The 11,587-nt window shown below is 41.7% G+C and overlaps 1 protein-coding gene across 1 annotated transcript in view; it reads left to right on the top strand.

Annotated features, from left to right (window-relative positions):
* Window positions 1-10,512, top strand: part of LOC139406006 (protein Wnt-10a-like) — a 27,561-nt gene extending 17,049 nt beyond the window's left edge. Inside the window, exon 4 of the mRNA XM_071148468.1 lies at window positions 10,051-10,512. Within this exon, the coding sequence (XP_071004569.1) occupies window positions 10,051-10,512 (462 nt within the window). The remainder of the gene's footprint in view (window positions 1-10,050) is intronic.
* The last annotated feature ends 1,075 nt before the right edge of the window (window positions 10,513-11,587 follow it).

Below are 11,587 nucleotides of genomic sequence, written 5' to 3' on the forward strand. Positions count from 1 at the left end.
CCTTTTACACTATTACAACAGCAACAACTACTACTACTACTACTGCATCTACTAGTAGTACTACTACTGCTATTACTACAACTAATACTAGTGATACTGTTACTTCTACTACCTATTGTTACTATTGATGCACTGGACACTGATATTTAAATGACAGCGATAAGTTCTGTATGCTCCCAGGCAGCACTGTTGCCATAAACAAAAGGAGTAGTAAATTGCTCATTGTTCTACGCTTCCTCCTCAGTAATTGGGTCTTGTATCTTTCCATCAGTTTACTTCTTGTTTCCTTGATTATTCAGACAAAACACAATTGTGGAGTTACTTAGCGAAGCAGGGAGAGAGAGAGAGATAGAGAGCCTCAGATGATAGTCATGCTTCTCATGTGCAGCATGATAAAGCCATGCTCGGCCCTACACAGTGACCCATGAGTTTGTCCATAGCATAGACACAATAGGCCATGACACCATTTGCTTTTTGGAAAAGTTCAAGAGGCCAGTGATATACTGTACAATCAGATGACATAAGTTGAAAAAAACGAATAAATAATTTCCAAATCAATAGTCAATTTAACCCTCTTCTTCAGAGTTTCTATGTTTGCGTATTACGAGGCTTCTGTTCTTAGTTGGATCCCAAGATTAATGATATATGATCAATGTTACACCCTTTGGTTTTTAGGAAGCTGCTGTGTTATGACAAAAATCTATCAATATAGGGAAGATAGAAAGGCATAGCTAGCTACTAACGTTTGGTTATATTCGACACTCAGGGTGAAATGTTGCGGGGAAGATTTCATAGTTTGGGCACATTGAAGCTCTGTTTTTGCCAAGAGGCCTATTTGGCAACAGTAGCTGATTGTGTTAGAAACGTCACCTGCTGATACTGGGAAACACTTTGAAACTGTCAAAACCGCTTTTTGGAGACAGCTTCTTGGATCACAAGGGGAGCCAAGAAAACCGGCACTATTAACATACATAAGTTGAAACAAAAACTTCCATTACAAGTAGATTCACAAGAACGTCAATCAGCAGTTGCACTGTGTAATTTAAAGGAGCTGTGGCTTCAAATGCATTTCTGTAAAGCTCTGTTACATCTACTTGGAATTGAGTTTATTGTGAGCCGTGTCAATGAACTCAGTGTAGAGTACCTGAGCTGTGTTTTGACACAGATATGACCAGCGTTCGATGCTGCAGAGTCTGTGCATCTGCTAGTCGTCTCTCAGATCAGGTTGCACAATGCTCTGGGCGTGTGGAGTGCAGTTCTCTTAGCACACCTCAAAGTATCAATGCTTTAATGAGTTCTACACTGGGAAAAGAAAACAATTGAAGGTGTCAATGTAATGTACTGAAGTAGTGTACAGAGACAGCAGAGGTGCAGTATGACTCAGGGAGTGGTGCATCGTTAGATGAATGCAACCAGGGCAGTGCCTTGATTACTTCAAACAGAGCAGAAAGCCCCCCCAAATCTAAACGAAAACAGTGACAGGTGAGGTCTCAAATAATACCTCATACCCTCTACCACCTCCCCCAACACCTCCCCTAAAACAAAGTGGTGTATACATGTCGCCTCATGCCCACCCTCTGGCTCTCACGACGTTCAGTCTTGTTAAAAGCTCTAATTAGTGGCTGCTGGCTGTTTGGAAACAGATGTTTAAACCCAGCAAAAGATTTTAGACATCAAACAGGGCGGAAAGTAAAGAGATTCGCCCTTCCTTCCCCACAAATACAGATTTCAGAGAAGTTAATCAGGGGAGAAAAGTTTGTTGTTTTTTTATTTAAAATAAATCCCTCTCGCCCATCCCTCTCATTCTGACTAATTTCTCTTTTCTTTATTTTAACGAAACGTTTAGCAAAATTTACTTTGCAACAGCAGGTGTGTAACTTTCGGGGTAAGGGGGGTCGTGACCCCCACCAATATTAGTAACAGGTCAATTTAACCCCCCCGATAATATACCATGATGAGTTTAATTGATTGGAAAACACTTCCCTACTGTAAAGTGCCAGGCAGCTACTGGATTTATGTGGCTTTGCACAACAGTGACTCAGTTCCTCGTTTTATGATTGGAATTCCCCCCCCCCCCCCCTGCCAAATACCATTTTGGTTGGTCCCCATAGGCAGCTGGCCAGTTCATGGTAAAGGGAAAATAGTTGAGTACTGCTTGTAAGAAAAACAGAAATGTGCAATTTCTCTTAATTTCCTTTTTCATCCGTCTGCATTTTATTTATTTGGTCTGCAGTAACAGCTCAGCACCGCACGCTCCCCTCTCACTCTTTCTCTTTGTGGTGTTTGCGCTCCAATGTATGAATGTTTAGAAAGTTCCAATTGAGTAAAAGTTCATGAACATTTTGTTGTGTAACTAGCAAACTATTGGTAATTACATAATTGTGTGTAAAAATTGTTTTATACCGAGTGATGCAATGTTAGGTTGGCTATTTTTAGCTAGGATAACGTTATCTAGCTAGTAAAGCTAGTACCAAAGCTAGCACGACAGTATCTGGATCTTTCCCTTTTCAACTATAGTTTTAGATGAGCAGCACTCAGTGAGTCAATGTTCAGTCTAGTGAAAAAATTGCTGATGCTCTTAATGGAGGTGCCAATGCCAAAGAAGAGAAAAGTGCAGGACATATGATTTTGGGGGGCAGTGCAGAGGACTGTAAGTAAATTAACGAATGGCTACATAGCTAGCTAGCTAGCTACTGTACCATTAATAATAGACTGGTACTATGTAATCAGCTAGCTAGCTATACCTATTGCCTGACAGTAAATACATAATTTAGCTAATAAAAGCAGAATATAATTAATGTTAATAAGCTAACCCCAACATTGTTAAGGCTAGCTATTTGTGTATATGATAATGGTATTTGGTCATATGATTATTGCAGGGTTTTTTGTTATAAGACAGTCTGGTAAAGCACATTGCACAGCAATTTACATTGCACACAGATTGGAACTTTCGGTTCCAGAATAATGGGTTTTGACATTTAAATGTAGTTAAAAAAGAAGGCGTGTGGTAGGGATTTTCTGAACTGTTAAGAGTAACAACACAGTTTAACGTAAAACAGAAACACATTGGTATTTCAGTTGTGATTTGGGTATATTGACCAAATTATCAGGACATTTTTGGATGTATTTTACCTTCAAAATTCAAACAATAATTTCACAACTATATATATATATATATATATATATATATATATATAAAATAATCTCCCCGGGTGCATTGCCCCCAGACCCCCCTAGCGGGGAACCCATTGACCTTGAACCTGACCCCTACCCCCCAATATCCAACACAAAGTTACGCCCTTGCACAGCAGTATGTTTGTGTATAATGATGTCATGATTGATCGGAACATAGTTTTGAGGTTCCCGCTACATGATGAAATGTTTACAGTGGCTGTCGACAACATGGAGACGTTTGCAATGGTAGTACATTCCGTTCAACAATATTTTCATTGGAATCACTCAATTGGAACTGCACACAAATGCTGACATAATTTCACATAGCATGTCTGTATTCACAGCTACGAGCCCGAGCAATGTGCTAAGAATGTAGACGGACACATTTACATGTAAATGCAGGTAATTTCATGACAACGCAAACTGAGCTTTTCTTTATACCTTCGGGATAGCTTCTTTGAGCGGCTGGTGCTGTGGGTGACAATTATCTTTCTGCTTTTATGTTGTATATTTAGATTAATGATGCTGTTTTTTCTTCTCTCTCTCTCTCTCTCTCTCTCTCTACTATGTAGCAGAGCTCATTACACATTGACTGTGCATTGTGACTTTTTGGTCTGCCCTTTGTAAATCCTTTATGGTTGCCTGTTGGATCTCCATTAGAAGCATGCAGCATCATCTGAGGAGAGGGAGCATTCCATTGGCCTCCAGAACAAATGTGCACCACTGTTAAAGCACGGCAGGTGGAAACTGTTACGGATAACTTTTTTACTAGGAAGGCCAAATTGGATCGGTGAATGTTGTGTACAATTAACAGAGAGTAATCCTGCACATGATTGGCGTGTAGTAGACGGTTCTCATTTGGTCTCCTTATTGGTTTGAGGTGAAATGATTGTTTAGTGTCAGTTGTTGCGTGTCTCCATCTTAACCGTCCTTTGATGACTTGTGTTTGATTTCCTTCAGTGATGCTGAAACTTAATACGGCGTGGGTTTGTTTATATTCTTTGAAATCGTGGCTTCCCATCCCTTTATGGTTACTGTTACATGTCTTTGAATGGAACGACATAAAGCAGTGTGCGAACTTTGTTCGTAAAAAATGGCGGTTTACAATTCCAGGACAGATATATTTAGCACAAATATCTTAGTGGTTGTAGCTAGCTTCATTATTGAATGTCATATTTGCTAAATATTGAGTCGTTATCGTACAGTTAATCCCATTGAAGACAGACAACATACCAGTAACAATTCACAAGTAAGACAGTCAACAGAAGTCATTTAGGTCATAACACTTTAATAGACAATTAAACCCCATTTTTAATGCCACAATAAGGATGACAGGAGTAAGGGGATTAAGAATTATGACAATATTAAACAGACACAGCATTTGATAAAGGAAGGAGCAAGGCTTGCGTCACAAATGGCACCCTTTTCCCGATAAAGTGCACTACTTTTGACCAGGGCCCTGCGCTGTATTTGGGACAGAGAGATAGTGAATCGTTTGAGTCCTCTGTAGACCATGTAATACCTCGTTTTGCCTGTGGTCCTACTCTGCTACCAATACGTCTTATTTGATCTCCGTCTGAGGCTGGTTTATAGAGGAGTCTGTCGCACTCTTCCCCAATTAAAACAGCCCAGATGTGTGTTTCTAACGGTGGTCTGCCAATGAATTTGGGGGCAATTACTTCAAAGTACATTTTTTTTCATTTTTTTTTCTTTGCATAACTACAGTTTATAAGACCTACATATGTAACACACAATCTTCAGTGAGACTGACAGTCAAAGGCCTGAGATAGAGGCCTTTGGAGGATATGACCATGTGTAGTTAGACATTAATGTTTCCTCATATAAGAGGGCATTCAAATCGAGGCAATACACTAGGAAAACAATCTTATTTGGCTGTCCCCATGGGAGGACCCTTTAAAGAACCCTTTTGGGTTCAAGGTAGAACCTAATGTGGAAAGAAAGGATTCTACATGAAACGAAAAAGAGGTTCTACCTTGAACCCAAAACGGTTTCTTCAAAGGGTTCTCCCATGAGGACAGCCAAAGAATCGTTTTATAAGATGATACAGATGATAAGATGATACCGTTGTAATACAGAGGTAGCAGCCTTTGGTATTACTGTAAATACTGTATGTATTGTTTGTTTATATCATCTGACAGTGATTACCATGTATAATATAGTATGTGTTGTAAACATGATGGATTATTGTGTGAATATAATTTAGAGCAGGGGTCCCCAATTAAATTCAGCCTTGGGACGATTTTTCCTTGAGCGGAGTTCGGAGGGGCGGAACATTGTTATAAATCATTTGTACACCGCAAATTGACAGCAAGAATCCCGAACAGATACAGTGCCTTCACAAAATATTCTTACCCCTTGACTTTCTGCACATTTTGTTATGTTACAAAGTTGAATTAAAATGGATTTCGTTGTCATTTTTTTTTGTCAACACAAAATACTCATAAAATAATGTCAAAGATGAAGAAAACGTCAGACATTTATTAAAAGAAATTATGAAAAATAAAACACAAATATATATTGAATAGATAAGTATTCAACTCCTGAGTCAATACTGTACATGTTAGAATCACCTTTGGCAGTGATTACAGCTGTGAGTCTTTCTGGGTAAGTCGCTAAGAGCTTTCCACATCTGGATGGTGCAACACTTGCACATTATTATTTTCAAAATTCTTCAAGCTCTGTCAAATTGATTGTCAATCTTTGTCGGCAGATCTTTTCAGGTCTTGTCATTGATTGTCTAGCAGATTTAAGTCAAAACTGTAACCCGGCCACTCAGGAACATTCACTGTCTTCTTGGCAAGCAACTCTCGTGTAGATTTGGACATTTAGGTTATTTTCCTGCTGGATGGTGACTTCATCTCCCAGTGTGTGGTGAAAAGCAGACTGAACTAGGTTTTCCTCTAGGATTTTGCCTCTGCTTACATGTAGCTCCATTCCGTAAATGTTTTTATCCTGAAAAAACTCCACAGTTTACAAGCATACCCATAACATGATGCAGCCACCAACCACCATGCTTGAAAATATGGAGAGGGGTAATGTGTTGTATTGGATTTGCCCCAAACATAATTTTTGGTGTTCAGGACAAAACAAGTTTTAAAAATTACCATATGTTTTGCAGTGCTACTTGAGTGTCTTGTTGCAAACATGTTTTGGAATATTTGTTTTCTTTACAGGCATTCCTTCTTTTGATTCTGTCAATTAGGTTAGTATTGTGGAGTAACTACAATGTTGTCGATCCATCCCCAGTTTTCCATCACAGCCATTAAACTCTGTAACTGTTAATCCTTGAGCGGTTTCCTTCCTCTCTGGCAACTAAGTTAGGAAGGACACCTGTAGATTTGTAGGGACTGGGTGTATTGATACACCATCCAAAGTGTAATTAATAACTTCACCATACTCAAAGGGAATTTCAATGTCTGCTTTTTTTTTTACTCATCTTCCAATAGGTGCACTTCTTTGCGAGGCATTGGAAGACATCCATGAGTCCATGGAACTTATTATTTGACTTGTTAAACCAATTTGTTTTTTCATTTTTTATTAATTTGTCAAAAATAAATACAAAAAATTCCACTTTGATATTTTTGGGGATTGTGGGTAGGCCAGTGACCCAAAACATCTCCATTTAATCTATTTTAAATTCAGACTCTAACACAAGAACATTTGGGGAAAGTTATTTTACTGTCTTCTATGTCCAATATGTTTTAATTAAATAAAATCACCTGCGGACCATCTCTTGGGGAACCCTGCTATAGAGTGAGACCTGTACAGGACAGGCAGTGTTAGCAGTGAGCGTCAGTAATGAGACCAGTGTTAGGCTAGGTTGCATTCCAAATGGCATCCCTATACACTGTAGGCCACCAATACTCAACTGGCGGACCGCGGTCCGGATCCGGTCCCAGAATGGGTTCAATACGGATCGCGGGTACCCCCACAGGAATGCACAATTTATAGTCCAATATTTACACTTGTTTTGGGGAAGGGGGAGTCTGATAGGAACAGTTGTGATGTGTAACATGAATGTAAATATGTGTGTGAGTGTGTGTGTCACAGGAGGTTGGTGGCACCTTAATTAGGGAGGACAGGCTCGTGTTAATGACTGGAGTGGAATTAGTAGAGTGGTATCAAATACATTTGATGCCATTCCATTTGCTCCGTTCCAGACATTATTTTGTACCGTCCTCCCTTCAGCAGCCTCTACTGGTGCATGTGTGTGTGTGTGTGTGTGTGGATGAGTGTATATCTGTGTGGGTGTGTGCGTGAGTGAGTGCGTGTGTACTAAAGTGTGGAGGGTCAGTGCAGGTGGTCAGTCCAGTTCAAGTGTTCAGCACTGCGATGGCTTGTAGATAGAAACTGTCTCTGAGCCTGTTGAGGATTGCAGAAAATGTACTTTAAAACTGCTAAATGTTCTCTCCCAAAAAGAGGGGGTGGGAACAGTTTGGGGTCGCATGCATCGCAGGGTCGCAAGGAGGGGGTTTGTTACTACGCCGATAAATGACAATATCCATCCGGACCTTTGCCATCTAGGAAATATTTGTGACCTCACTTTTTCAAATTGTACTTTAGTATACCTGCCATAGGCCATACTGCTTTGGTCAAAAGTAGCGCACTATATAGGGAGTAGGGCGCCATTTGGGACTCAGATTAGGAGTTGCTAATCAGTGGATGGCAGACACAGGCATGAGCATCAGACAGTTCCTGTACTCTGATCTATGTTCTCCCCTCCAGGCTTGTCTAGCCGCTGGTCCTATGAGTGAGATTCTAAAACCCAGTCAGTCAGTTCCGTATCCAAAAGGGCTCCTTAAATCACTGTCAGCATCTCTTGTCAGTCAGTCACCTGTCGGAGAGCTCGGCAGGCACCTGACTGACGAGGTGACAGGTGACTGACTGACGAGAGATGCTGACAGTGATTTAAGGAGCCCTTTTGGATATGGAACTGACTGACTGGGTTTTAGAATCTCACTCATAGGACCAGCGGCTAGACAAGCCTGGAGGGGAGAACATAGATCGGCAGGCACCTCACACAGGCTTCCCCCCGGTGCCACAGGCACGTGGACTCAGCTCATGCTCCCAGGTGCACGGTTGGACACGGCGTGGAGTAAAGGGAACAAGCTTGTCGATCTGATCATCATCACCGCACTCATGTCATACCGGGCCACTTATGGCATGATCAGGCTGGTCCCATTCCCTAAACTGTGAACAGCGCTGAGGGTTTTACACCCGTTTTGGTTTCAGTCGTCTCTCGTTTTAGTGTGCCTTTTTTTGCGTTCTTCGCTTACAGGTTCCAAGATATCGCTTCATCCAGATGTTTTTTTGTTGTTGTTGTAGTTAACAAATATTCTAGATAGACAGTTGATTGTGAGAATTCCCAGGGAAAAAACTACAGTAAGGATACAATTAGACCGTCCCGCTCAGTGTGTATCTAAAGGGTTAAGTGGGTAACTGTTGTGTAATTACAGGGTGTATGTAAAGCCAGAAGGATGCAGTTCAGGGACCCAATGCCCTGACGTAAAAACAAAGCATAAAAGTATTTAGCCAGGTTTGTGATATTTGGCCTGAATGGGCTGTGATCAATAGTTGTTAGCTTTGGCCCCAGTGAGATCAGGTGTTGTTTCTCTTTCCTTATCATTCCTAATGGATGATTCAAGTGGGTTAATTTATCACTCTCCAACTCTCATTCACACAGAATAGCACTTTCTCTCTATTCAATGGAAACACCTACAAGAGGCCCTGAAATGGAAACCCACAGCACACAAACCCAAGCCTTCAAAAAAAGTATGTCCTGCTTCTCCACAAAGTAAATCTGCTTTTGGCAACTGTTCAAAATGACCTTTAGTCTTAGAGTGGTTACGACCATGTCCTCGGCTCAAACCGTCAGAACGCTCTGTTTAATGGATCAGAACACAGCTGAATAATAAAGTTGGGTTTCAACTCTTTCTAACCAAAGGGAAAACACGTTTCGGGATCTCCTCGCTCTTCAGCGGATTCTATCTCAAAACAAAGAAAGAGAAGCCAGCACATTAAATAGTCCAGTTTCACCCCAGCTCGTTTCGTTTGTGACTCACATACTGCACTAGTAGAAACCTAAATCCGTTGGCTTTCAGCAGACTAAACTTGTTTCCAATCGTCTTCATGTGTGTGTGTGTCCCAGGGCAGCTGGTTAGAGGCCTAGGAGAGAGTAGAATGTGTGAGTGCTGAAGGTGTGTGTTTGTGCTTGTGCTGTTGATAGGGGTGGGTGTAAGAAGCATCTGTCAGTGCTGAGGGTGGCCCCTTTTCCTGTTGGTAATTGGATCTAAAAGTTTATAACTCAGGCTGACAGATGAGTGCGTTGTTGAGAGAATGGGAGGTCTGGGAGTGTCGGAGGGACATCCTCAGTCGGGATGTGAACTTGACATTGTCATGAAAAATGTTACTACAGTTCAGCTTCGGCGAGTCAGTTATTCCACTTAAAACCGCTCAATATTAGGCTAGTGCTACTGTACCTACATGTTTGTGATGCCTGTCATTTTTGTTGATGCCTAATTGGTTACTCAGCAATGTGAAGCACACACACACACACACACACACACATCACATTTTGGGAGAGGGGGCCAGGATCAAGTGGAAGGGAGTTCCACCACCTTAGATTTTGAAATGGTGTACATAAAGTTTATTTCTGTTGAACATTATTGCAGAAAAGTCAAGCCAGTTATTTTAGTGACAATTATACGTCCTAAGTGTTGCCAGTTGTAGAGTGAAAGAGGAGTCTAATCACAGTCTAGTTCATTTGCCTAATTTGATTGACTGAACGTGTGTCCTGCTGCAGGGATGGGATGAAGGAGGATGTTAACGTGCAGTTCCCTGTTCCCCTCTGTACAGGTGGTGATGAACCACATGAGACGGAAATGCAAATGCCACGGGACATCAGGAAGCTGCCAGCTGAAAACCTGCTGGCAAGTCACACCGGAGTTCAGGGTGGTAGGCTCGCTGCTCAAGGAGCGTTTCCACATAGCCACCCTCATCAAAGCGCACAACAGGAACACGGGCCAGCTGGAGCACGCCCACCACCCCACACACAGACGACTCAACGAGCTGGTCTACTTTGAGAAGTCCCCGGACTTCTGCGAGAGGGATCTGCGGTCCGACTCGGCCGGAACGCAAGGGAGGATCTGTAACAAGACGAGTCACGAAATGGACAACTGTGAAAGCCTCTGCTGCGGGCGAGGCCGTAACATTTTACAGCAGACCCGCAGTGAACGATGCAACTGCAAGTTCCACTGGTGCTGTTACGTGGTCTGCGAAGAGTGTCGAATAACAGAGTGGGTCAGTGTCTGCAAATGAAGAAATGGCGAAATGTAATAATCTACCTTTTTTTTTTAAACAGAGAAAGACTGCAATACACCCCTTCCCTTTGCAATGGACTGCCATTTCCATTTAATAGAATGGATCGCACGAAAACAAGACTGGAATATAGCCAGTTCAAAGAGGTGCACAACCAATGTGTGCACAGCATGTGTCCAACCGCCACAGTTCCGAGACTCTGGATCTGCACTGCCTTTCATCTCGGAAAGTGTTTTTAGGATACATTAGATTAAAGATAGTGAGATACTATGGATGGTATTGATTACTGAGCACTCATTTATTTAAACAAGGCTTCCCGAAAATGACAAACGGCGGATTTTGTTATCTCTAGACTAAAACAACTGCATGGGATCCCGGTAATTTAAGAAGAAGAAGACAAGCAGCAGTTGGGGAAAAGCTAGAGATTGTTCCAGAATGTTACATCTACTCTTGCTATACTCAGAGCGACAGGTTAACCATGTCAACTCATTTCGAATGTGTTGTAATGTTTCAGGTTACAAAATGTGGCAATTCTAGATGTCACCCTGCAAAATGGCTACCTTGTCCCTCACAACAGTACATTTGTCCATACTGGGAAAAAAAAAAAATAATCAAAAAAAATAATAATGTGAACTAGAGTGTTGACTGTTGCGGGTGTTCTCTTGCAAGGGTGGAGTTGAGAAGACAGAGGATCAGATGATCAAGCGATAGAGACATGAGTAGTTACAGTACACAGAACGGACATGAGAAACAGCCCGAGGGCAAATGGTGGAGCTGATTCATGTCTGGAAGGCTGAAACGATGAAGAGACTGGGCCCGTTGGTTGGTCTATGCAAAATCGGGTCATCTATAGCCCTGCCTTCACACGACTAACTGTTGACATGTAGTCAATGTTATAAAGCACTACCGTTATCTCATAGGTTTGACTCAATGGACAGTTAGAAATTGACTGGGTTGTGGTGGTGGTCCAAAATAGGGGAGGGGTGTTTTTCTATTGGGCACAGGGGTGGGTATAGTGCGTTTATTCTCTGGTTTACATTCGCCATTTTGCAGATTTTAATATATGATTTCTTCC

The sequence above is a fragment of the Oncorhynchus clarkii genome, chromosome 3 (assembly GCF_045791955.1).
Source record: "Oncorhynchus clarkii lewisi isolate Uvic-CL-2024 chromosome 3, UVic_Ocla_1.0, whole genome shotgun sequence".
NCBI classification, from domain to species: domain Eukaryota; kingdom Metazoa; phylum Chordata; class Actinopteri; order Salmoniformes; family Salmonidae; genus Oncorhynchus; species Oncorhynchus clarkii.